Raw genomic sequence first — 25,710 nt, forward strand, 5'->3', positions numbered from 1 at the left:
TATGCTATGTACATTGCTAAGAATAACATCTATATACATTTTGTAACAGCTCGAAAGGAATAAAAGGTGCTTCGATGGAAAAGAGATACGCTCAGACAAGCTGAAATTGAAATGCTTGTTTTTTGGCTTTCTATGAAACATGTCAAGTATACACGTCATGGACAGTTTGTTAGGTTTCCTCAGTTCCCTGCATCTCGTTGAAAGGGTTTTTCGCTTGTTCATGTTTGCACCCACTTGATGCAGCTTCTCATCAATCGATTGCGTTACTTATCAAAACGAATAAAAATACTGGGATATTTCAAGAAAGTAACAAGACATCTATGTTTCAGTAGCATATAACAGATACATTTCCAAACACTTTCACCAACTTTGACAAAATCATGGGCAAATAGTGGCTGCAAACACTTTCTAGTATACATATCAAAGAAACTCAAAATGCAAATGGATGTTGATGTCAACTAGAATTGAAGGTTTCAGCTAAAAGACAAATAGTAAACTCCAAGTAGGAAGACGTAGAAGAGAACAGGAAGATGAAAGAACTAGGAAAGCATTAGCCAATCGACCCAATCCTGCTTTTAAGATTAGCAAACTGTAAGAGAAAGACATGCTGACAAGGCATATCATCTCTGTTCATAGAAGTGGTCTTTAGGATTATAACTACTAAGTCCTTCTCCTACAACATAGAAATTTTGGCAGATAATTTAATGCTCATAATCACCAGATAGTTGCAAAAACAACACAAGGTCTGAAAGTATGATAAGCCCAAAAAATCTACCTAGTAGTAGTCAAGACACTAGATTTACAGCCTCCATCCAAAAGATACCCAAGATCATAAGAAGTTTCGCCTCACTCTGAGCTCCTTCAAGAAACTTCGACCTTCCAAGGAGGTCCCCAGTGTCAGCCTGAAACCTGCAAAACCATGTTCAAATTGCAAAAAAGTGATAAGATTTAAAACAAGAACTAGCTGCATTATGTTTAAGAAGATTAGCACCTAAACTTTATCCAAATACTTATAGGACTAGAGGAGTTGAAAAATAATATGAGCAAACGAATCTTTTGCAGATTTGTGTCTGTCTCATATATAATGTCAACTCAAAAGATTGACTCAGACAAAAAAAAGCCTCAACACAGCCACAGAGTAATCAACCAGAACATAGCTAAAGGCTACAAGTAGACTAGGAAGATATTTGAACTTGCCTGTTCCTTTACCATGCGCAGCCTCTTTGATTTCATTTTTGACATGTACATCAATACACTGATGCGCAAGGGAGATTGAATCTGCAGTCCTCTTTTAGTTTTGCCTTTAAGAACTTTCCTCTCACTTTTACGCTTCCTCTTGCGTAAATTGGACGACTCTTCATAGGTGTCTCCAGCAAAACAATTTGTCGCTTACCAAGTAACATAAGGCTCACTTTGTAAGTATTAACATAAAGTGCATAGTGATAAGGTAAAAGGTTAGCATTATGAATGCCAAGATTCTTAATTTTTTCAGCCGCATGATCATATGAAACCAAGAGCCTGTTGTCCGCTCTCCAAAAAATTTCACCATTTTTCCTTGAAGCTATTGGCTTCTCCAAGAAATGAGCAACCAGACGTTGACGACCACCATGAAGCATCGAGAATAATTCATCAACAACACCAACGTCGAATGCAATGTGGCTTAAACTGATGCTGAACTGTTTCAACCATGATTGTGGGTCACCATACTCTTTCATCCTCCAAATATCAATTGTTTTGTCATCGTTACACAAACGATCAGCCAAACAAAGTGACTCCTCAGACACAAAAAGGGAGAACCAATCCTCAAAAACAAAAACTTCTCAACTAAGCTACCCGTTACAATCATCTCCCAGAACGTCTCATCCTGCATATCAAACAGAACAATCATCATATTACTAGACTCTCCTTTTTTCCGTTTAGTGGCAACCCAATGACAAGCCCCATTCACATAGACTCCCGGTATCTTCTCAAAGAATTGATAAGACGGAGCAACACTAGTAATGTCTTGCCAAATACCGGTGCTTGACTTATAAAGCTCAACATGAGGTGGTACCTTATCAGTATTATAACCACTGTGTACTATCCTTACAACCTTGTAGTCATTAGTAACAGGATCAAACCCAAATCCTAGTGTATGATCAAATGGACCATGAGTATCATATGTAAATATTGGTTCAGGTAGTTTTACTGACTTTCTAATGGATGGATTCCAAATATAGAAAAGATTCCTATAACCCCACAAGTCATCTGAAAGACACAAAAGCCCATTACAACTACCTACAATATTAAAGTAACTTTCACATTCAAATGGAAAATCAAACTGAACATACTGATCAAAACTTTCATTGTCATAGAATAAATCATACATTTCTTTTACTGGTTCTTTAGAGCAATGTCTTACTAACAAGTAATCTTCTTGGTTGTTGAAGTGTATGGAAATGAAATTAGTACTAGCAATAAGAGAATACCATGACTTGCATACACTTGTACACTGAATGATGGACTTGATGTGTAGTTTTAAAAAGATTTCAATCAGCACTTCTTGTGGCAAATATTCAGACATGTTGATTTTCTTTTGAACAGCTGAAAAAACACCAAATCTTGATACTTTGTTTTTGTTCTCTACAAAACCCTTCTTAAACCCTTTATAGGCATATATTTTTTTAACCCCCTAAAACTTTTTTAATTCATATGTGGTACATTGGGATTGAAGAAAATAAAATTCAAAAACAACTCTATTTTGCATTCACAGCCAAACATTACTCTAATTTCAAAATATCATTCTTCACTTTGAAAATAAAAGCTACTTTTTTTAAATACTCAAAATTTTCATAGCCAAACGGCCCTAAGTTGGCCAAAAGTGAGTACTTTCGGTCTTAGTCAATATTTAACAACGCAATAGGGTCGGATCTAGAGGACAGGAGGGTGTTTATCCAAACCATCTCGATAAAAAATTACATTGTATATATAAGGTAATTTTTTATGTACATAAATAGATTTTGAATCCCTTGAACACAAGACAATATGTTGACTCAGTAGTTTAGGGGGTTCAAAATTAGATTTCAAGTTCAAATCTCAGGCACTACAGACACCAAAAAAAGATACTTAATAAAGCAGCAGAATCTACGCTTTATCTTTTCACCGTTTCTGTTAAATCTAACAACCAAACTTTTTAGAGACGGGAATTAAAAGTGTTCACTTTTTACAAATTTAAAAGACCAAATTTGCTCAGAATTATATTTAAGAGACCATTTTGAACCTACCCCAAACACAAAGGATTATTTTGTCATATTCTAACATTTTTGAAAGCGGAATTCAGAAAAAGAGAAAATAAGCAAGACTTTTTTTTTAATTAAATGGAGCAAAAATTATAACTCCCACAGAGAAATTGCACTCATGAATCTTTTTGTTCCTCTATTCCTTTTTATGCACTTATCTACTTGCAGTGAGATTATTTGAAAAAGTAGATATAAAATAGAACTGTGATTTTTTTTATTTATTGAAATGCCATTGCAGTTCGATTGGATATAGTTAGTCATTACTCTTTTCATAAGCTTATAAAGTTTACTATGATAAGTTATTCTTGTTAAGTAAATTTTACTTGATCATGTAAAAATTTCATATACCATCATACACTATCTAAGCGCCGAAACTTTAAACTCCAAAATAAACAATGCGTTTTTCCAATTACAACAATCTACAACACACTTCCTATTAAACATTTGGAGTTCTACAAGTGTTTATTAGACAGTTTGGACTCACTCTTAACATATAACAAGACACTGCTTACAAGTACAAACTATAATTTGTGCAGAATAAGTGGAGCACCATATTGGGGTTGAGTAGCTACTATGGACTTAGAAGCATGCGTTAAGACAATTCGAAGGAGAAGCATCGTAGGATCATAGCCAAAACCATCTTTGCTTCTAATATGAAGAAATTTTGTCTAATGCATATTCTGGGACCTCAGGTAAATGGGAAAAATGAGACTTGACCCTTTGTTGCACTTGAGACTCCTTCCCTAAGTCTCTCCGATTTGAACTTCTTTGCATCTTCGCCCCATATCTAGGTGGGGGTGTTGTGTGTGTGTGTGTGTGGGGGGGGGGGGGGGGGGGGGTGTTATAGCCTTAAAGACTCATACAAGATCATTGTCAACTGCAACAAAAGTTTCTGCCCCATCAATTAGATATAGCATGAAAATAGACCGCCTGTGCTGGCGGAATGTAACAGGTACCTGGCGAAATAGTTGAAGGGCTATACAGCATGAAACGAGACCTAACATCAAGAAAGCATGGACATAGAGTTGACTTGCCTAGGGGCAACATGGCTATGTCTAGTCCGATATCAAACATTAGAATTAAAACGCAATTATTGTCTAATTTATGCACCACCTAATAGCAATAACAACCAGAAAATCCATGGCTGAGTAATTGAACTAGCCTACGAGAATACTTACAACTTTTACATGATTCAGTCCATCAAAATCTGGTTTCTGACTTAGTCCTAGTCTTATGAATCCTGTTTTATTTACCAATGTTTCATGCCATTTTACATTCCAAGCGGGTTTCTGATTTATATAACTTTTTTTTTTTTTGCTATATAATCTTGTTCTTTGTGTTGCCTTTCCTATTCATCAGGTTCAAAGCTGTACTTAAACCAGAAGGACAATGATAATTAGATTAAGGATTATAATCCCAAAGACTATAATCTCAATGAACTCTTGTTCTAACTCCCCAACTTATCTTGATACTGAGTAGTAATTCGTACATGATAGAGTTAGCACAGCAACTATTTTTGGAATTTGGGAATATTGCAAGGAGAAGCATTAATGTGGTGACCAATTTGCATACTGTCGTCTTCATATCTCGAAGTAATAGAGAATGAAAGAAGAGAAAAACGAAGCTGTTTCGTACTATGGAATGTACAATTTCTTGTTATGAAAAATCGTTCCTTCTTTTTCGTTTGAACTTTGAGAGTTTATACCATCTATATTTTTTTTAAATTGTTGTGTTATGCTAGTATTGTCACTTTGTTTGAATATTTTAAAGGAGAAGATTGGTAACTTCACAAAGAATTGAAAATAAAAAGGAATAAACTTGAAAACAAAGATCTAATTACTAAGAATGAGATAAAATCACAACTCCACAGGCCATTGGTGCAACAGAAGTGTTTGCTGTAAAAATATCTACTTAATTAAACAAAACACTATTATTTACAGCTTTTACTACATTGTTATTCCTTCACTAACTTGCTAAAATAAAGTGCAATCACTATTTTCCTATTTCTCACTTGGCTTCTGCTAGTCTTGAACGAATTGTGTCGGGATTTGATATCTTGTTAACACTGCAAAATAAGAATAATTGCAATTCAAACTTCAGAGATCTTTTAGATTTGACTACATAAATATAACAAGCATCAAAAGTAGATATATCAGTTAGGCCTAACTTAAACCCAAAAGTTAACTCACAAATGGAGGGTTGGCCAAGTTCATATAAGGAGACCATCAGCCCATTCCCCCAAAAATGTGGGATACTAATCCACTCTAACACGCCTGCACCTCCCAGGCTGTCAATTGGAACGTGGACAATATAACCTGGGGCCCAAACAAGGATGGACCTGACTCTGATACCACATGAAATATGGTACTTGAGCTTAATTCAACCTTAAAAGCTAGCTCACGAGGAGAGAAAAGCCCAAAATCCATATAAGGAGACCACCAGCCCATTCCCCAGCCAACGTGGGACTCTAACCCACTCTAACAAAGAGAAATGATCAAGAAGCCAGCAGCATAAATCTCCTTAACTCGACATTGCTATGGACAAAGCAAACAAATGATTGCAATTTGGATATGGTAACTTACGATAAGAGGAGAGTTCCACTAAATCCTTGTTTCTCATAAATCCATTCGGGAGCCAATTCTTGCAGTAATATGAGTTGGTGTTCAACTTCACCTGCATTAATGAAAAGATTCAGAAAGAAGCTCCAATGAATCTCAAAGGACTACAGGCTTCTAAAAATTGTCAACCAGGCTTGCTTACTTTTATCAGTAATCTCCAAATGGCTTGAAATTACTCTGTGCATGAGCTCCTCTTTCGTCATGACAGAACGTTTAATAGATTGAAATAGGAAATAAATCATGTCAAAGAGGCGAGGCAAACAAGCAATCATCTGTTTGCGCCTTTTTGCCTGGGATATGGCTGGACTTCGCTCCGCTAGTGCTTGACTCTCTTTTTCTTTGATCTGTAGAATCATGGAAGTTAATTTCTTGTTGGGGAAAACAGAAAGTTGAGCATATCACCCAATAATCTCATGATTCACAATGACAAACATAAAGCCATGTAATACACTCATGGAAGTAGAGAATTCGAAATTATATAGAGAATAGCTCAACTAATTTGAGGAATGAAAATTCAAGACCTCCAATGGAGTTTGTCTAAAAAAAATTTGTCAAGAAAGATTAACATGCAAGTGTATCTTTTCTTACCGATTGCAGAAGATTCTCAGGAAGAATGTCAAGAATATCATCATCAGTTGAGAACCTTCCACTCTCACAGACTTGATCAGCAGCGTTTGAACTCTTCACGGGAGTGTCAAAGAATAACGACCTTTTAGTCGAAGGGCGTCTAGCTAGTTTTATTGGTGATTCAGCTGCATCATCATCTGGACTCATGTGACATCTCTTAGGAGGTTCAAGCATAGGGGTTGCTGGAACAGACATAGCACCATCTTCACCCTTTTTCGCTTCCATCATATGAGGTGCCGGCTGTTGACATGATGGTGAACTAGCCGAAATAATCCCTCCTGATGTGTATTTCATATTACTACTTTGTTCTAAGGAGAATTTAGGAGCATCAGCACATGATACTGCTTTCTTCTTAGTGGAACTTTTAACTTTGAGAGGCATTGGAGGTGGAGTTATGGACACGAGCCCAACTCTGTCTACTTTCTTGGCATCCTTTCCTCCAGTAATAGATGCCTGATTAGAAAAGCATCTCCGAAAAGATGCAGACAGGTGAGATGCAGCTATGGACTGCAGAGGAGACGCACCATTAGATGCCTCACTGGTTAAGGACGAGCTAGAAGGTCCAGATGAGTTGGTCAGCGCTTGCTTAGACGGAGTGAATGAGCCTGGAAGCATTTCCTCAGGAATGTCATCACCCTGAAATGCAGAAATAGTAATTATTTACCAACAATGCATGCAGAGAAAAAGTGTCATCATGAAAACAACATCAGCATCTAATCATCTTCCTTTCAATTTTCTTTAGAGAGATACTAAGGGCAATAGGATTCAGGTAGAAACATTTTATTCTACTTTAACAAGGTCTTAGCTGACGACATGGTGGTCATATATGTAAAAGTGTCTGTGCTTGTCATTTCAATGCTGAAACTGAGCAAGTGGTGGTCTTCATTGTAGAAAACATGGTATTACTTCACTCTGTTTCCCTTATGTTGAGCTTTTCCTTACATACATAGGAGCAGCCACCTAACTACTCTGTATCTTAATGAAACTACATGGTATGAAGAACCTACAAAGTGCGAGGCATTTTCTCCAAAATCTAATTGTTAGAAACATATGCATCAGTTATCGAAGAATGTGCCTTAAGACCAAAGACCTTAGCTCAAAATCTGGACTTCTACAACGGAAACTTCTGCTATGCTGTTAAAGTGTTTATATTTCTCTCAATAAGTCGAGCAGTTATTTGCAAATGAAGCATCAGAGCATAGGGAAAAACACTTTGGGATGTCTTACAGAAAATGCACAGCTTGGCATAACAAGAAAGACAATTATCAGCTAAGCAGGACAAATAACAACATCTCAGAACATATTAGTCTTTGCAAATAACATGAATTCTAGCCAATAAACCTCAATACTACATCAGCTATATTTTGGACAAATCGTTCAATTCAAATAAATTAAAACAGCAGAAAAATCGCTTACCTCAGGGTGAGACTTGAAGAAATCCAAGAGCCGAGAGCGGAATACTTTCCTCAATAGAACACTACTACTGTTAGATTTCCACTTCTCACTACTATCAACTGCATTTGCATTTAACGTGATATAAAGATCCGGCTTCATGCAGCAACTGCGTTCATCATGCTTGAGGATCTTCTTTATCTCAATGGCTTCAGGTAAAATAAACTTCAGCTGAGCTAAATGGCTATAAGAAAACCTCCTATAAATTTGAAAAAAACAAAAGAATTAGCAACCCTGTTGGTCTAGTGACCACCATGAACGAAAATGCTTGAACATCTTTAAATCACCATACTTATCAATCAAACTCTCTACTTTGGCACCAATATTAGTGAAAGTTGTTGCAGTGCCCTTCAAATGCAGCAGCCGAATTGAACTGTCCATGCTATTGAAGAACTTTTCCAACATCTCATACCTATAAACAATTATGCAATTTTAAGAATCACAGAAGAAAACTCAGCTAAGTCGCTTACTTTCTCATCACTTTAAGCTAATAACCAAATAAGACTTTATTACGTTCAGAAGCTAATGATTTTGGCAAAAAGGATAGATATATTCAGAAGCTAATATTTTGAAACAGCTACGCCCTCCATCCCAATTTATGTGGCGGTATTCGTCAAACGAGTTTTTCTTTGACCGCAACTTTTTCATATGCCTTTTTAACTATTTTAAATTGTGACTTATAGTATACTTTTTACTTAGTTTTCAAATATGTAAACCTTTATTTCGAAAAGGTCAAAATTAAGAAGCCCCTCTCGCGATCCATACTATGACACATAAATTGGGACTACAAGATAGACAACAATCTTGAGTTCTCCCCTAATTTTCTGTTGTACCAAAATTTACTCCTTTGTAAAAAAAAAAAAATAGTGAAACTATCACTATTTGAAAAATCAAACAATTTAAACTTTTACTAGAACGTTTTCAAACATTCAAAATTCTAATTTATAGTACTTTTACATAGTTTTTACATAAGAATTATATTTTCAAAAATAAATCAAAAACTCCATATATGAACACACACTGAAAATTAGCCTCTTTGAATGGAGGGAGTATTATGACTTTGAGACAGATAAAATTTTAACTTGTAAAAATTATCATTCAAATCTAAATAACTTATTACTTCTTAAAACAATAAATTTATTCAAATTAAATCTCACTCTAAATTTAATCAAATCAACCGCAAAAACAAAAACACTTGCAACAAACACTATTTAAATATTTTATAGGACTTATAAATATTTCAAGTTGTTAATTATTGTGATTTATAGGACTTTTTACGTAGGTTCCAAACATAAAAAAATCATTTAAAAGATTTAAAGCTTTTATGTCCAAATTCACAGTCAAAATTTAAAAGGCTGAATCTCAAAATAATAACTGTGCCACATAAATTGAAACATAAGGAATAATACTGTATAAAAGGTGTTTATACACAATATATGAGCTAAATCGGGTAAACAAACTCAAAAGAATGTGCTACGTAGCGTAAATATTTTCAAAAAATAGACATAGAGCGTAATTTTCCTTACGATGAATCTATCTAAACGTTGTATTCATCAAAAACAATACAATACAATACAATACATTACAATACAATATAATACGATACATTATGAAATAAAAGAGTACGGGAAATCACTCACTTTTCCGGCAGGTTTACCGAATTAACATTTTTCTTCCGATCAAACGTCGGCGATTCACATACCGATGGAGATTTCGCTTCATCGGAGCTTAATATCGGGTCAGAAATCTCAATTCGGGTCGGGTCGGGTTTTCGGAGCTTCTGAGCGGCTTCTCTGACGTCTTTCAAGGAGAATAGTAGTGACCGTGGGATGGGATTTGGTGGGATAGGCTTCTCTGGTGTTTTTGTGCTCCATTGATCCGACGGTGAAGGTTGATTTGCTGGTGAGGGTTTGTGATCGGACGGTGGAGATTTGGTGAACTCCATTTTTTGAGGTAGAAAATTGAAAGGGAAATGGATGATGAAGAAAATATATAGTTAGGTTTTTCGCGCGGGAATGTTGAGGTGGATGGTGACGTGTCACCCATGCCAGGTCAGATTTGGCGCCAATTTTCTCATGGGCTGGGCCAATAGCGCTAGTACTTGCTGCTATTATTTGGAATTTAGGCCCAATAATTACATGGTCCATGGTCCCTGAAAACAATAGGTAGTTTAGTGCAATTTGCAGGATTGGCCTTCGCTGGGGGTGGTCTTTAATTTTTATCCCTCAAAAAAATTCGCAAGGTAAAGTTTGGATTCGAAAGGCAGAGTTTTGGCCTAAACTTCAAAATTCTGCTTTGCGAAAATTTCTTCTTTTTTATTTTTTACTGAGCTGGGGTTCGAACTCAGAACCTCGGGATATTCAGCGAAGGACAAAATTAAAGACCACCAATTTGAAGGATAAAAATTAAAGACCACCCCAAATGAGGACAATCCGCGCAAAATAAAAAGAAATAGTTACCCCTTCTTTCTTTCATGTCCCTAAAACTATTTCCTGAAATGCCCTCAAAATTATAATACTATCATGGTATATAAATATATTGAGATAGTATCATGAAGGAAGGATTTTGGGCAAAGGGGTACTAGGGTAAATATTTCCGGCTGATTGGGTAAGAAGCAAAATTAGTTTAGGAGAGGACATGGGCAGGTAAATATTTTACATTTTAGGTGTATTTTGTGTTGTTTTCCCATGATTAAATCCTAACTAATCCCAAAATTTGGCTACAAATCCTAAAGAATCGTAATTCATCTAAAAATTCATACGAATTTCAAACTAGTGGCAAAACTTATCTTATCGCAAATTTAGATAGCTTACATAAATTTGTGGTAAAATTATGATGGATCGCCAGAATTATGATTACAAATCCTGACCGGTCATATTTACTTGTTGTATACAAAATTTACCAAATATATTTGTACTTCAATATTTCAAATCAACTCCAAATGACTAAATTTAATATACAACTTTCTAATTTCAATCTCAATAATTTTTAATTATCTGATTCAATAGATAAAGTTAGTTGCCTAATATTTGTATTGTAGGAAAATACAATTATTTAATAAATTAATCGCTAGAATACTATTTTTTCTCAAGTTAGAAATTTGATCTCTTTTTCTTTTTCTTTTTTTACCCCAAGAATTGGAACACCTTATCTAATGAAGTGCTTCTAGTACAATTTAGAGCTCTCCACAAACTGCCACATATATACAAATGGCAAACAAAGCAATAGACACCTAGCAAATAATGGCCAAGAGTCTCCCATTCATCATTGCACCATTTTCCCAACCTTACTCATAATAATAATTTTAAGAAAGAAAAAAGAGCTCCCGAAAAATATCAATAACAAAGGACATAAAACAAAAAAAATCCCATTTTAGACTATTGGATTTATCATTCAAATTTGTCAAGATGAGTAATAATAACAAAATCCACAAAGGGGATATTCAAAAATCAGCATCAACAGATGAAGAAGGTCAATTGGAGTTGTACTCACCAAAGTATGCTGTTAAAGTGAATATTACTGTGGAAGAAGGTGACTCTAATCAAAGCAAAAACATGGTAAGCTTACTCATATTTTTTTTCCTTTAAAAATAACATTTGAACTGTAGGATTTTTCTATTGTACGTTTATAATACTATGTCTTGTTCAGATTTATTATTAACAGTAGAGTTTAACTAATATTCTACAATAGTGTAAACATTTGTTTGCACTATCATTTTCACATGTTTTATTAATCAATGACAAAATCAGGAATTTTTATTGGGGAGATTTTCAAAATATGAAGAATTAAACACATAAAGAAGTTAAAGATTATTTAACGTATATCTATTATTTGCACATTAAACGAATCTTGACCTTTTGTAATTTTTTTGAAAAATTGTTTAGGATCCTTTCACTGAGTTCTACCCCAGGTTGTAGTAGATAATTTGTCTTATTTTCAACATTATAGTTTTATAAATTCTAATTGAATTCTATTCATCGAAAAATTGTGAAAATTACACTGTGAAAGGTGGATATATATATATATATATATCTATCTATGTAAGTATACACACACATACATATCTATATATAGAGAGATATATGTGTGTATATATATACACACATACACATATATGTATATACACACATACACATATATGTGTATATACACACATACACATATATGTATATACATACATATATATATATATATATATATATCTCTATATATACTTATAAGTTATTGAATCCCTTCTTTGTCAGAAAACTCTTCACATGAAATTAAAATTATACTGTGTGAAAAAGGCAGATAAAAGTTCTTGTATATATATATATATGAACTATTGGATCTCGTGATATAGGTTCATATCTTATCTTAGGTGTGACATTTTTTAACTACGTGAAAAAAGGAGAAAGAACTCTTTATTTTTCAAAATGTTTGTAATTTACTTTTCTAATTGTTGAAATTTGTATAATGGTAAGGAAGATGACTAGCAAAATGTACAAAGGCCCTGTTCCTAAATCAGCATCAACAGACAAGGCAGGTCAATTGGAGCTTTACTCACCAGAATATGCACTAAAAGTGAATAATTCAAAGGTAAGGCTTATAACAAATTAAAGTGAAAAGCTTGTTTCCTGTTTATAAATATCAAGTTTGATGGTTTCTTCTTTTATTCACATTTATAGTTCTCTCTTTAATTTCAATAATAGTAGAATAGATTGTGGATTATATTTTACTATTCTTTGCAATTACTCCACTATCCTAATTTATGTGATATTCTTTGCTTATCCAGAGTTATTTTGACTAATCTTCGAGGTTTAAATTGAATTAGCTCAATTCAATGTTTTAAAAGTAAAATTTAGATATAACATTTTTTTTTTACAAAAAATACTATAAGTTGTCAATCCTTCTCATCTCACTGTGATCACAAAAATACATTAATTTGAAAGCTCACATCGTTTGAATCTCGAAGCGAATATAAATTGAGAAGGAAGAGTGTATAATTTCAAGAAACTCTTTTCAATGGATGCGTGCAGTTATTCTAATGTGAACTGTTTCCTGTAGGAAATGTTGTACCCTAGGATCCTTTTTTTAAGTGTTTGATCATGTAAAATTATTCTAGACATATTGTTGCTTATACTTGTAATAAAATACAGAGGGACAACCCTGGAGTTATGACACTATGATGGACTACGAATCATTTAAACTTACATACACTCCGTGAAAAGTATATGATGATGGAATAATAATAAGGATTTTTACTTACATATCGTCAATGTAAAAAAATTACTCTAGGCGTATGTTAATCGATTTTAGCTAGCTAGTTATTTACCTTGTTTAATTCAACCCAGTTACTTATAGTGACTACTAAAAGATGGGAATATTTGCTGGTCAGAAACATCATTTCTTGTTTCGTGGTGAATTAATATGTCTTCCAGGAAAAGTCCGTAGGAAATTCCTTTTTAGTAGTGAATTATCTTTCAACATTAGCATTTATTTGATTAAATACTAAGGATTTAATTTATCATGTATTATATTGTCAGTACAATTTTTTTTACTATAACGCCTTTTGCTATTTTTGTTGGCTCCTCACCTTATTTTTCAAGCTAATCACATGCACGTGACTTGTAGTTACACTACAAGAAAGTATAGAAATGGCAATAAAAATTTTAATTTTTGACAACAATTTAGTTTTATTGTTGGCAAATGAATTTTTTTGTTGTCAAACAATTTAATTTTGTTGCCATAGTATTGATTATTATTGCAAAAAGTACTTTTGGTAACAAAAAAAGAAAGTTGTTACACGTCGTTGCAATAATAGCTGTTGAGAAAAGTTTATGCAGCAATTTTTTTTTGTTGTCAAGAGTACTTTTTACAACAATAATCAATCTATGGCAACAAAAAAAATTGTTGCCAAATATCTCTTTTCTTGTTGTGTTATTTTTTGAACTTATATTTGTTATAAGTTGCAATTGGTTCGGTCACTTTTAGTTGCTTTTAAAACTTATTTGTTCCTATAAGTTGCAATCGGTTTTAAGTTGCAATCAGGGGCCTAGCTAACAGTGGGGGGTTCGGCCGAACCCAGTAACTTTGGTTTAAACTCTGTATTTATCTTGAAAAATTCATTGAATATGTATAGATTATTAATTTAGAACCCAGTAACTTAAACGAATTAGAATCCCGAACCCACAAGCTTCGAATCCTGACTCTGCCTCTGATTGCAATCGATTACTTGTAGTTATCTTTTAGTATTATTTTTGTAGTAGTGTTTTGGTTGTGCATGCATGTAATCTGACTCGGCGATGAATCTATAAAACATTATAGATCTGCCTCATTCGACATGTATTAAGTTTTTCTTTTAATTTTTTTAATTTAATTTTGTCCTAGCAGGTTAAGGATAAAGGGGAGAAAAAGGAGATGAAGCACAAACAAGAAGGTGAAGAAAAAGAAAAGGGAACAGCAGCTAAGGTTGGTCCACTGGCTACACCTTTGCCAGTCAGACTCACTTCTAGAATTTAGCCATTCTCTTTTTTTTTTTTTTTTTTTTTTTTTGGTTGGATAAGAGAAAGGAATAATAAATGAGAAATGTAGAACGCAAGTTTCTTGAGTTTTTTTATTTTCTTGCTTGATACATGGTTTGTTTTGTATACAAAGGATTTTCGTGTTTTATCTAGGTGTAGACATCTAAATTTTAAGAATCCTATTTCATATTTGCTAAAATTTCGATGTCGACACTAGGGTAACAGAAAAAGATTGTACTCCAAATTCGATTCGTGTGTAGGATAATAGAAAAGGATTATACTCCAACGGATATAATGTAGGCCATCACAGCTCGAGCTCGAATTCAGTTTGTATGATGTAACGTATATAATGTAGGTCAGCTCGAAATGTCTATAATATCGGCCATAATGCAGGCTTAAAAATTTGTCCTGTTTACATGTAGGGGTTGAGAGAAGAGTCGTATATGCAGGTCATCTAGCTCGAAATGTATATGATGTCGGCCATCATGCAGGCCTGAAAATTTGGCCCGTTTATATGTAGGGTTCAAGAGAAGAGTCGTATATGCAGGTCATCTAGCTCGAAATGCCCGAAAATTTGGCCCGTTTACATGTAGGGGTCAAGAGGAGTCGCACCCCAAGAGATATAACCTATAACTACGGATACAATCTTATTGTTACTTTAAGGCAGCTAGACTTTTAATCTTGAAAATTTTTATGTATTGGTGACTTGTCTGTCAGGATTCAAGTTAGGTTAGATACACTGATAGTGTAAAAATAGGTTAAGATATACTGAAACTATTATATTATCAGGTGCTAAATCCAATTCAAATTTGAATTAGCTGGGAATACAATGGACAACATGTAGTTCAATAACTGCAAATACAAGTAATAGTAAACTGAGAGGTCCAATGACCTTCACCTTGACATATATCTTAATGCCACATTTCTATTTTGGAAATGATAAAACTCTAAATGCAACAAAATAAAGTCCCAAAATTTTCAAATGGAGCTAATTTAGAGAAGGCTGAGCGTCTTTTGGCTCAACATTTTAGCACATAGGTATTGGTAAACACCTATGAGGGTAAACACCAATATCTCTCACACTGAAATTAAGGTCAAGTTCTTTATATATCTCTTCAACAATCCACTGAGCTGGATCATAAGAATATACATATTTATACCACTAGTTAAAATGTTTGTCAAAAGCAACGAACCGAACCCCGAATCTAAAGTAATTGCAACTCTCCTCCGTTTGTCCACGTCTCTCATAGTTGGTCTGTTCTCTTATCCGGGCATGACGTAAACCATGAAGCTAAGGTTCAGTATTTGGCAGCCTGCTGAGGACAGAATGCTCTGGTTTGTGTTCACATTCAAAATCAAGATGCACGAATGCTCGTTCAACTTCGGGGAGTTTCTCGAGCTTTATTTGTAGAGTTTCTCCAATGGTATGTGCTTCTTTCAAAGGCAAATCTTCCGGCAGTTCAATATCAACCTATGTTAAGAGACGCAGATAAGTTTCAGAATCATCGACTAAAATGCTTCTCTTTTAGTCTATGTTGCTTGGACTTCCAAAAATGTTGCCGCTCCCAAGTTAGATCATCTAAAAATACACTATTTTTGGAAAATTTGTCACACAACTGTCGACATTTTTGAAGAATCATAGCATCATAGCTTTAGTCATACATCCATTATGGTGGGGAAACAATCATTATGATATTAGAGATAATGAGGAGACTGACCTCTACAAAGTACAAGACACCAAATGTGTACGCCCGAACTGTATCAATGCGCTTCACTTGAGGGTGTCTTATAACAAGATATGTTAACTTTTGCAAATATTCAGGTGGTGCTGACTGTCCCACCAATGACACTACATGAAGAACGTCGTTCAGGTTAGTATTAGACATAACAATCACGAGGACACAAAGCTAACATCAAAGGATTCCTCGGTGCATAATAATACTATTTCGACAATGTATATTATCAAACTCAATCGAGAACATATATTACCAAGCATAACGAATTTTTTGAAAACCGCTCAGTTCTCACTGGATCAGGCTACCGATGCAACTACAGTTCTGCAGTGCTCATTATCACGGTACGCTTCTTTCTTCATGAAAGTAACAGTTCATTGATTTGATCGGGAAAAACTCTACGAACAAGATGTATACAAAAAGTAGATAATTCTAAACTAAATATTGCTTCTCTACTATGAGATGATGTTCCTTATGACTAGCCCGTTGGGAAGCCATAAGTGTTTATTTTAGAGAATTAGAGATGTTTGGTCAGCTTTCAAGAATAAAAAGTAAGTGCTTTTGAGTAATAACAAAAGTTGTTTTCCATATGCCGAAAAAATAGTTTTTCCCTAGAAGCACTTCTGGAACCTTCGCCAAGCACAAATTGTTGTTCTAATATTGCAAAAGTGCTTTTCAATGGATTATCCAAACACAGACTGCTATTCTCCCAAAATACTTTTTCGAAAAACACTTCTCAAAATAAGTAGATTTTGGAAGTTTGGCCAGACAGGCTAGATATCTTGGAAATTTGCGTGACAAAAGGCAGTAAATTCTAGCCCTCAAATTGTTTCTCTTTGTTGACTCTCACCATTAACTACCTAATATCTGTTATCATTGAAAAAGTATCACTTCAAAACAAAATTGAGACGATACCTGCGTTTTCTAAAACAGTTCCTGACCAATTGGTGATGGTATAAAATGCAAGAATAAGAGCACCAATAGGATCAATCCACCAGTAGAACTTATCACCAAGTACAGCTGCTATCAATCCAACTACATTAGTAACCACGTCAAAATAGTGATCCTGACGAAATTATATTCAAGTTAGGTGCCCAGACAATCAGGATAAGGATGCCAAAAACAGAACGCAAAGACACTGCACAAACCTTTGCATAGGCACGAACAATGTTGTTTCCTGAGCTTCTGCAATATAGCCAAAGGGCAAGTTTTACCACTGTGGCTGTTATCATGATAGCATACAACCAGACAAGCTGATCCGACGTCATCTTTTCAGGAGAGTTATTTTCAACTAGTTTTTCTACAGCCTGAATCAACACCTGAAAGCCTAAAAAGCAAAAAATGTGAGCATTATACCAGAGAGTTCTAACTGATATGTTCCTAAACATAAAGGAGGCCCCTAATCCAAGTATAATTGCATAGGGGGTGCAAGGTGAAGATGGAACTCCTGATTAGCTTTTGTTCGGGTTTTTGTTCTTCTCCCTTCACGCAAGCTAATTATGCATGGTGTTGAAGAGCAAGGTGTCACTTACTGTACTACTATCGACCATACAATGATGGCATTCATTGGTGAGTCTTGGCCGGGTTAGTGTTTAAAGAAGAAAACCTTATTGTAGGTTATCTTTTATTTAAGAAGTATCAATTTAAAAAATAAACGAACGTTAGATTTGCTAACTGAATTGATCCTACTGTGTCTAGGTCAGGGTTACCCTTTAGGAAAGCTAGTTAGCTTTGTATTGGCTCCCATCTTACTAAAGGGGGCTCTTTAGTAGAATATCGATGAAAATTGTTTGAAATTTTGGCACCCCCAACAAAACGACTCAATAGATTCTATTGCAAATACGATGAAATGGTTAGCATTTGAAAGGAGATCACCTACCAAGTGTAGCCATAACAGCGGCAAAGATAATGATTCCTACTGGCTGCACTCGCAACTTCCCTATAGGATATTTGTAGATGTTGATATCTTTCATTGAAAGGTGACTGAGCCATAGTATGCCACCAGCCATGAGATCAAGTAAGGAATCCAATGTAGATGCAGCAATAGCTAGAGAACCACTCTTCACCGTGGCATAAATCTGCAAAGTGAAAGATAGTTATTACTGCCATTATATAAAAATGCAGAAAACGACACTACTATATCATTGATGTCCAAGGTGCAAGATGTGTAACTACAGCCATTATATGAAACGGCATAGTCACCATCTTTGTTAAACCGTGGTGTCGAGGCCAGCTTGCACATACCTCGACTAATTTCACAGGGTACTTGCTAACTCCCACCAGCATAGGAACAAGGTAACTCTGTCGTCTGTCCATCAAGGCTGGACAGATGGAAGAAATCACCTAGTGTGTGGCTTTCTTATATGATCTAAGTTACATCAATGTGTTAGAGAATATGATGTTAAGTAAAACACCAATACCAAGTGAAAACATATTTCAGATAAGTAATGCCTTGCTGTGAAGAGTTTGGGCCTTTTAACAAAAGATTGTCCGGTGAAACGATGCTAGCCAAACTCAAAGTTGTGAAGCCATAATTGAAATTATATACTCTTGCTATCGTAGATTCATCGACTGTCAAAATGTAAGGACAGAAGCATATGCACCACAAAGAAAAAGGGTCAATTCATAGAGGTTTCTCATTCTCGGATCCTGAGTTCAAGTAAGCATGTAATCGTTGTTACCTTAAGAGCTAGTAATAAAACGTTTGCATAATTGGAGATCTTCATTGCCATCTCATGCTGATATTGTTCTTCAAGATTCTCATCATCAATGCACTCAGATGCCACGATGGAATCAACTTCTTCAAATGACTTCAACGTCTCAAATTGTTTTTCATAGTAATCCATTTCTCCTATGGTCAAAAAGGTGTTCAAAAGATGAAAAAGTTAATGAGTAATACAACAAAGAAAGTGAAATTGCGGTTGAGGGTTACTACTGGCTTGGTTATAGATGGGCAGCAATTTGATATCCTTTTAAATCCTTCGAAGTCGAATGAGTTTAATGTGCAAATAATAACCAAACAATCGTATCAAGCAGCTGTTGTTGGAACCAAAAACCAATATTAGCCTAGGATCAGCATACAACAACACTACAATTTCAGCCACACTGATGACAAGCATCCTTATTCGTGCTAATTTGAATGCACCGTGTATCAGAAGCTCCGTATAAAACGTTTTATTCCTAGGCTCGATCTCTGATTATGTATGGAAGGATCTCATTCATCCTTCCACACACTTATGGTTAACGAGCTTTTACCATTAGTGGCATTATCTTGATCGATAAACCAATCAATTAGCTACGTATGATACAAAGTGGTCGGCATGGTTTATATGAATGTTATAACAAGATATGGATTATCAAAATGCACACTCAACTATTAGCACAAACAATTAAGACCTGCAAATCCTTTTATCAAAAATTTGCTACCAAGAAAACCAAAAAGGATATAAAAAAAAAAAAAAAAAAAAACGAAAAAAAGAAACCTCCTTCATATATAGAACACATGTATTACCTTATGCTACTACATAAATTTGAAATATGCTTGAAATTAGTAGCTAAGACAGCAAGTTCCACACATGTAATGTATGCTACTTCATATATTCAAAACATGACATAGAGAAAAAAACAAAAGAAAAACTTTTATTTACATAGTTGGGCCTTTTTATCCCCAATAGATTCCCCTGATAGCCTTTTAGATTTTGTTTGCTCTTTAGTTATGTACTAGAGCTGACATTCTGGTGCTCAATCTTTTGAAACTACTTTGCATCTTCTGGATGCCTTGAATAGAATCAATTACTTCATCAAAAAACAAAAGAAAAACTAATCCCTCTGTAACAAAAGTTTGGCACTTCATTTATATAAAGAAAGATTTACCAACATTTCAAAATTGTATTCTTTCAACATTTGGTAACAACAACGATGCCTTAGTCCCAAACAAGTTGGGGTCGGCTATATGTATCTAATCATTGTTCCATTTAAGCTCACCTCACGTCATCATCACACCAAAAGTATCTAAATTTTACTTCTAAGTATGAAATAATCTAGTTCACTTTTAACTCCAGTAGTTAGTAAAAATTGAATCTTGAATAGCAAAAAGACCCCAACAAATTAGAACAGAGGGACCTTTCTTTTTCTCAAATGTAACATTACACTATCAAGCTCATTTTATACATAAATTAGTAAAAATTGAATCTTGAAAAGCAAAAAAGCACCAAACAACTCCTTAAATTAGTAAAAATTGAATCTTGAAAAGCAAAAATGCACAAACAAATTAGAACAGAGGGACCTTCCTTTTTCTCAAATGTAACATTACACTATCAAGCTCATTTTATACATAAATTAGTAAAAATTGAATCTTGAAAAGCAAAAAGCACCAAACAACTCCTTAAGTCAGTAAAACTGAATCTTGAAAAGCAAAAAAGCACAAACAAATCAGATAAAGCAACCCCTTTTCATTTTTTTTTTTTTTTGGAGGGGGTGGGGGGGTGGTGGTTAGTACCTTTAGATAAGGTAGAAGATTTTGATATATCAAGATTTGATGAAGATTCAACATCAACATTAACACAAGACATAACTTTTTTAGGCAATCTTGCCAAGAAATCACCCCTTAAAGATGTAACTGAATTTCTTCTACTTCCATTAAGGTTCCATCCATCTAACAATGGTGATTTTTGTTCATTCTTGATTTCCATTTTTTTTTTTTCAACACCAAAAATTTTCAAAGCTTTTTTTCTTCTTCAATTCTGTCAAAACTCATTGACATATATAGCTAAATTTTGTGTAGAGGCTAGACTTTTTGGTTTTGAATTATTGTAATTTGATTTTTAATAAATATTGCATGAATTTGTTTGGTGTTGAATAATAGTAACAAGATAAATCTTCTAAGAAAAGATTTTTTGATAAAAGACAAAAAAGTTACTCCTATTAATTGTTGTGACACTTTTAGACAAAATAATTTTGTGCTTTCTAATTTTGGTAGGCGTTTGGCCATCAAAACAAAATATTTTTCACTTTATTTGGAATTTTAGAGTTAGAGTTAAAAATGGAGTTGTATTTAATTATAATTATTGCAAAAAATATTTGGTTGTTTGAACGTATTAAAAGTGAAAATAAAGTTTTAGTTGTTTTTCAAATTTCAGTTGTATTTGAACTTTTCGTGGCCAAACACTAATTTCAAATAAAATGAAATAATTTTTCAAAAAAAAAGTGAAAAATTCTCCTGGCCAAACAGGCCCCATTGGGAAGTCGGTTGTTTTTGGCAACTTCAGCTTTTTACCCTTTTCAACTCTTTTTAGTGGGAAAGAAGCAACTTGTACTCATAATTCCCCTAATAGAATAATGGGAAAGGGTCAAATATACCCCTCTATTTTAATTTATTAGCTAATTTTACCCTCCGTTAGCTAAAGTGGTAAAATATATCCCTCCCGTTATAAGTTAGGGCCAAATATACCCCTACCGTTAGCACAGTTTTAAAAATACCCCTCATTTCTAACATATTCCCACATAAGTAAGTCTAGTTATTGGAATTGGGTGACATAGACACCACATGGCATTTAACTTATTCTATGTGGTGCCTAAGTGGCAATTTAAAAAAAAAAAAAAATCAAGAAAATTGATTTTTTAAAAACAAAACTGAAAAAAAAATTGGCTTTTATTAAAAATCTAAAACTTTTTTGTTTTAATAAAATCCCTTTTTTAAAATATATTCTTGAAAATTGGATATCTTAGTTAAAAAATCTGGAAAATGATTTTTTTAAAATCTGAAAAACTGTAAATTATATTTTATTTTTTAAAAAAGTGTCCTAATTTTTTTTTAAAATCTGAATTAATTTTAAAAAATCTGAAAGACTAATTTTAAAAAAATCATTTTCCAGATTTTTTTTTATAAAAAAATCTAATTTTACAGAATATTTTTTTTTAAGAAGCAGGTTTTATAAAATAAAAAAGAATCAGATTTTTAATAAGAGCCATTTTTAACAGATTGTTTTAAAAAAAAATGTCATGTAGGCACCACATAGAATAAGTTAAATGTCATGTGGCGTCATGTCACCCAATTCCAATGACTATAATTGTTTATGTGGAAATATATTAGAAATGAGAGGTATTTTTGAAACTTTACTAACGGTAGGGTATATTTGGCCACAACTTGTAACGGGAGGGTATATTTGACTACTTTGGCTAACGGAGGACAAAGTTAGCCAATAAACTAAAATAGAGGGGTATATTTGACCCTTTTCCCTAGAATAATTAATCAGATGTCACGAATTCGAGCTTTAAGAATAGAGAACTCTCTCATACTGAGCGCTTTTATTTATAATAAAAGATGTTTCATGCCACTATGTAATTTTAACCTCGTTTAAATGAGCTGTACAAAAATAATTTTCTAGTAAAACTTGACCGCAAAAAGCACCAAACAAATTAGAACAGAGGGACCCTTCCTTTATCCAAATGCAACTTGACTCCCTAAAAGGACTAAAAACACATATTCCTATCTATCAAAGGTGAAATGTACTTAGCTAGATATCAAAGGATCGAATCAAAACTTACCACTAATAGAAAGACCAAAAATCCTATTATAACTATCATTTTACTACCTAAGTTAGTAAAAATTGAAAAATTGAAAAGCAAAAAAGCACCAAACAACTCCTTTTAAGTTAGTAAAAGCTGAATCTTGAAAAGCTAAAAGCACCCAACAAAATCTAACAGAGGGACCCTTTTTTTCCCCTTCTAAATGTAACATTACTTCCTAAACAAAAGGAACCAACAATGCTTTTATCTCAAAAAATGAAATTATAGTACATTTTAGCTCCTTTAATTTAGTTAAAGTTGAATCTTGAAAAGCAAAAAGCACCAAACTAATTAGATCAAAGGGACCCTTTTTTAAAATAAAAAAAAAATGTAACATTACACTATTTTTTACTTAAGTTAGTAAAATTGAATCTTGAAAATAAAAAAAACACCAAACAACTCCATTAGTTAGTAAAAATTGAATCATGAAAAGCAAAAAAGCACAAAGAAATTAGAAAAAGCAACCCTTTTTCCTTTTTTTTTTTTGGAGAGGGGGGTGGGTTTGGGAAACGGGGGGGGGGGGGGGGGGGGGGAGTAGTACCTTTCCTTTAGCTAGTAACTTTTTTAGGCAATCTTGCCAAGAAATCACCCCTTAAAGATGTAACTGAATTCCTTCTACTTCCATTAAGCTTCCATCCATCTAACAATGGTGATTTCTGTTCATTCTTGATTTCTTGTCCCTCCATTTTTCTTTCAACACACAAAACTTCAAAGCTTTTTTTATTTCAATTGTATTAAAACCCATTGACATACATAGCTACCTCTTGTGTACGGGCCAGAGCTAATAAATATTGCATGACTTGTTTGGTGTTGACAAATAGTTAGATAAATCTTCTAAGAAAAATATGAAAATATTTTTTGTTTATATTTTTGGATAAAAGACAAAAAAAGTTATTAAATGTTGTGACGCTTTTAGACAAAATAATTTTGTGCATTCTAATTTTAGTTGGGAACTCATTTGTTTTTGAGTCCGGAACCAAAATGACCCAAAAAAAAAAATGAAGTGAAAAGTGGTACCAAAGTACCTTTAACCGTAACGGCACGATTAAGTTCAATAGCGCAATAATTCACTGTGTTAAAAAAAATTGTTTGAATAACGCACTAAATTAATGCGTTATGCAAGTCCCATAAATTTTTTATCCAATAGACTTAAGTAGTTATAAAAATAAGATAAAATTATAAAGAGAAAAGATATCATTTCCCCCCCCCCCGAACTTGGCAAGAAAACTCACTTTGTAAGAAACTAAACTTAACTTCTAATTATATACCCCCCCCCTAAAGAACATAGGTTTCAATTATTTTCCACCCTGCAAAAATAATACCACTCTCACAATGTGAGGTGTATTACACTCGCGCCACGTCATTACCACATTGTTGCCACGTCATTGCCATGTCAAAAATTACCAACCCTTCATTTTTTGTTTTTCTTTTATTATTTTTTCTCTTTCTTCTTATTTCTCCCTTTTCTCTTTCTTCTTCTTTCTCCTCATCCTCACCACACTTGTAGCAACCGCCGCCACCGCCATCGTCGTCGCCACCACCACCATAACCACTGCCTCCTTAAATCAACCCAACTGAAAAATTCCATCTTTGTCATCTTTATCTTCCTCCTTATCCTTGTCATTCAAACCTCCATTATCATCAACAAAAAATCCCATCTTCAAATTTTTTTGTTGATACCAATCCGAATTTCATTCCAAAATTAGCAAAATATCAACACCGCCTCTTTAAAATGATGGAATCAAAATTTGAACGGAGGTGGGGAAGGTTTGTGGGTTGTCCAGAAGAAGATGAAGCAAACCAATATTTGTGGGTTTTCTTAATTTGGTGATTTGAATGAGAAGTAGAAGCAAAATTGGAAGAAGATGGTCTGTTGGAAATTATTGTTGCTTCGGTGGTGGGGAAGGTTGGCGGCGGCGGTGGTTATGGAGGTGGGGGTGGGTATGGTGGTGGTCGAGACAGTAGGTATGGCAATGGTGGTGGTTGATACGATGGTGGTAGCTGTGGTGGAGGTGGATACGGTGGTGGTGGTGGAGGTGGCGGTGGTTGGGGGGGGGGGGGTCAGTTAGGTTGATTTAAGTGGGGTAGGGGAAGAGAAGCGGGTGGGGTTGGGGGTTTCAGTCGGGTTGATTTAAGTGGGTGGGGGAAGAGGAGCGGGTGTGTGGGGGGGGGTGCATTTTTATTTTTATTTTTTTATTGTATAATATATATATATATATATATATCAGCGGGTCCACCTTTTTGTGTTCTTTACTCTCTTATTTTTTTTTTGCCACGTCAGCATTTGGGGTTGTATTTAATTAAGATGAAAGTTGTTTAGGGGGTAATTTAAACGCTAATAAAGTTTAGTTGATAAAGTGAGTTTTCTTGCCAAGTTTAGGGGTGAAATGATGTCTTTTCTCTTAGATATATTATGGGTGCATGATGCATGGTTTAAGTAAAAATTAAGTATATTTTTTGCATATCTATTTCTTAATGATAAATCTTATTTAACTTTTTGTTATCGTTTATAACTAACTCGCGTGATATCCTAAACTAATTAGAAAAAATAAAATAAAAGGTTATGCGTTAAATAAAAAATAACACGCTAAAATTAAAATCACTAAAACGACGACCCGAAGTTTTATTAATTGCACAAAAAAAAAATCGAGTTCTATATAAAATATTTTTGAATCACAATGAAATTATTGTCTATGTCTATAAAAACACGGACAAATCACACATGACAATGAAATTTTTGAATTTAAACAATGCTACAGTTAAATTTTGAAGAAAAACATGAATACGGTTGAATTTTGAAGAAAATAATATTACGTTTATCAGTAGCTTCGAATTAAGTAAAAATGATACTAAGAACTAATTCAGAGCCGTAACATTCATCTACTAACATAGACAAATCACACGAAGGATAATGAAAAGAAAAGTGTGATTT

At 34.0% G+C, this 25,710-nt stretch overlaps 3 protein-coding genes and 1 long non-coding RNA gene across 4 annotated transcripts; 2 read left to right on the forward strand and 2 right to left on the reverse strand.

The window, feature by feature from the left end:
* Positions 1 to 5,096: 5,096 nt before the first annotated feature.
* LOC132032733 (CDT1-like protein a, chloroplastic) lies at positions 5,097 to 9,931 on the reverse strand. Its single transcript, XM_059422432.1, has 7 exons — positions 9,616 to 9,931; positions 8,268 to 8,387; positions 7,940 to 8,174; positions 6,485 to 7,159; positions 6,039 to 6,240; positions 5,861 to 5,951; positions 5,097 to 5,343 (listed from the first exon to the last, which is right to left on the reverse strand). Exons 1-7 carry the CDS (start codon positions 9,918 to 9,920, stop codon positions 5,286 to 5,288), a joined length of 1,686 nt encoding a protein of 561 aa, XP_059278415.1. The 5' UTR covers positions 9,921 to 9,931; the 3' UTR covers positions 5,097 to 5,285.
* Positions 9,932 to 11,270: 1,339 nt separating this feature from the next.
* Positions 11,271 to 14,488, forward strand: LOC132035171 (uncharacterized). Its single transcript, XM_059425461.1, has 3 exons — positions 11,271 to 11,532; positions 12,443 to 12,553; positions 14,348 to 14,488. The coding sequence occupies exons 1-3, from the start codon at positions 11,383 to 11,385 to the stop codon at positions 14,474 to 14,476; spliced, it is 390 nt and encodes a 129-aa protein (XP_059281444.1). The 5' UTR covers positions 11,271 to 11,382; the 3' UTR covers positions 14,477 to 14,488.
* A 1,067-nt stretch (positions 14,489 to 15,555) lies between these two features.
* On the reverse strand, positions 15,556 to 21,066 carry LOC132032734 (metal tolerance protein 4-like). Its single transcript, XM_059422433.1, has 7 exons — positions 20,710 to 21,066; positions 18,893 to 19,062; positions 18,091 to 18,289; positions 17,360 to 17,538; positions 17,127 to 17,277; positions 16,197 to 16,327; positions 15,556 to 15,949 (listed from the first exon to the last, which is right to left on the reverse strand). Exons 1-7 carry the CDS (start codon positions 20,900 to 20,902, stop codon positions 15,770 to 15,772), a joined length of 1,203 nt encoding a protein of 400 aa, XP_059278416.1. The 5' UTR covers positions 20,903 to 21,066; the 3' UTR covers positions 15,556 to 15,769.
* Positions 19,359 to 19,652, forward strand: LOC132032735 (uncharacterized). The gene is made up of 2 exons (XR_009408584.1): positions 19,359 to 19,525; positions 19,558 to 19,652. It is a non-coding gene; the product is annotated as an uncharacterized LOC132032735 (long non-coding RNA).
* Positions 21,067 to 25,710: the final 4,644 nt, after the last annotated feature.

Source organism: Lycium ferocissimum, chromosome 10 (genome assembly GCF_029784015.1).
Source record: "Lycium ferocissimum isolate CSIRO_LF1 chromosome 10, AGI_CSIRO_Lferr_CH_V1, whole genome shotgun sequence".
Taxonomy (NCBI): Eukaryota; Viridiplantae; Streptophyta; class Magnoliopsida; order Solanales; family Solanaceae; genus Lycium; species Lycium ferocissimum.

What these genes read in the sequence shown, in the direction of transcription:
- LOC132032733 (XM_059422432.1), bottom strand. Translation starts at nt 9,920, where the DNA reads ATGGAGTTCACCAAATCTCCACCGTCCGATCACAAACCCTCACCAGCA. An exon ending in GTAGAGAGTTTGATTGATAA is followed by an intron (nt 8,175 to 8,267) that starts GTATGGTGATTT and finishes TCAAATTTATAG; the next exon opens with GAGGTTTTCTTATAGCCATT. An exon ending in AGTGGAACTCTCCTCTTATC is followed by an intron (nt 5,344 to 5,860) that starts GTAAGTTACCAT and finishes CTTATTTTGCAG; the next exon opens with TGTTAACAAGATATCAAATC.
- LOC132035171 (XM_059425461.1), top strand. Translation starts at nt 11,383, where the DNA reads ATGAGTAATAATAACAAAATCCACAAAGGGGATATTCAAAAATCAGCA. An exon ending in CTAATCAAAGCAAAAACATG is followed by an intron (nt 11,533 to 12,442) that starts GTAAGCTTACTC and finishes ATGGTAAGGAAG; the next exon opens with ATGACTAGCAAAATGTACAA. An exon ending in TAAAAGTGAATAATTCAAAG is followed by an intron (nt 12,554 to 14,347) that starts GTAAGGCTTATA and finishes TTGTCCTAGCAG; the next exon opens with GTTAAGGATAAAGGGGAGAA.
- LOC132032734 (XM_059422433.1), bottom strand. Translation starts at nt 20,902, where the DNA reads ATGGAAATCAAGAATGAACAAAAATCACCATTGTTAGATGGATGGAAC. An exon ending in TTTTATTACTAGCTCTTAAG is followed by an intron (nt 18,290 to 18,892) that starts GTAACAACGATT and finishes TTCACTTTGCAG; the next exon opens with ATTTATGCCACGGTGAAGAG. An exon ending in GTGTCTTGTACTTTGTAGAG is followed by an intron (nt 15,950 to 16,196) that starts GTCAGTCTCCTC and finishes CTCTTAACATAG; the next exon opens with GTTGATATTGAACTGCCGGA.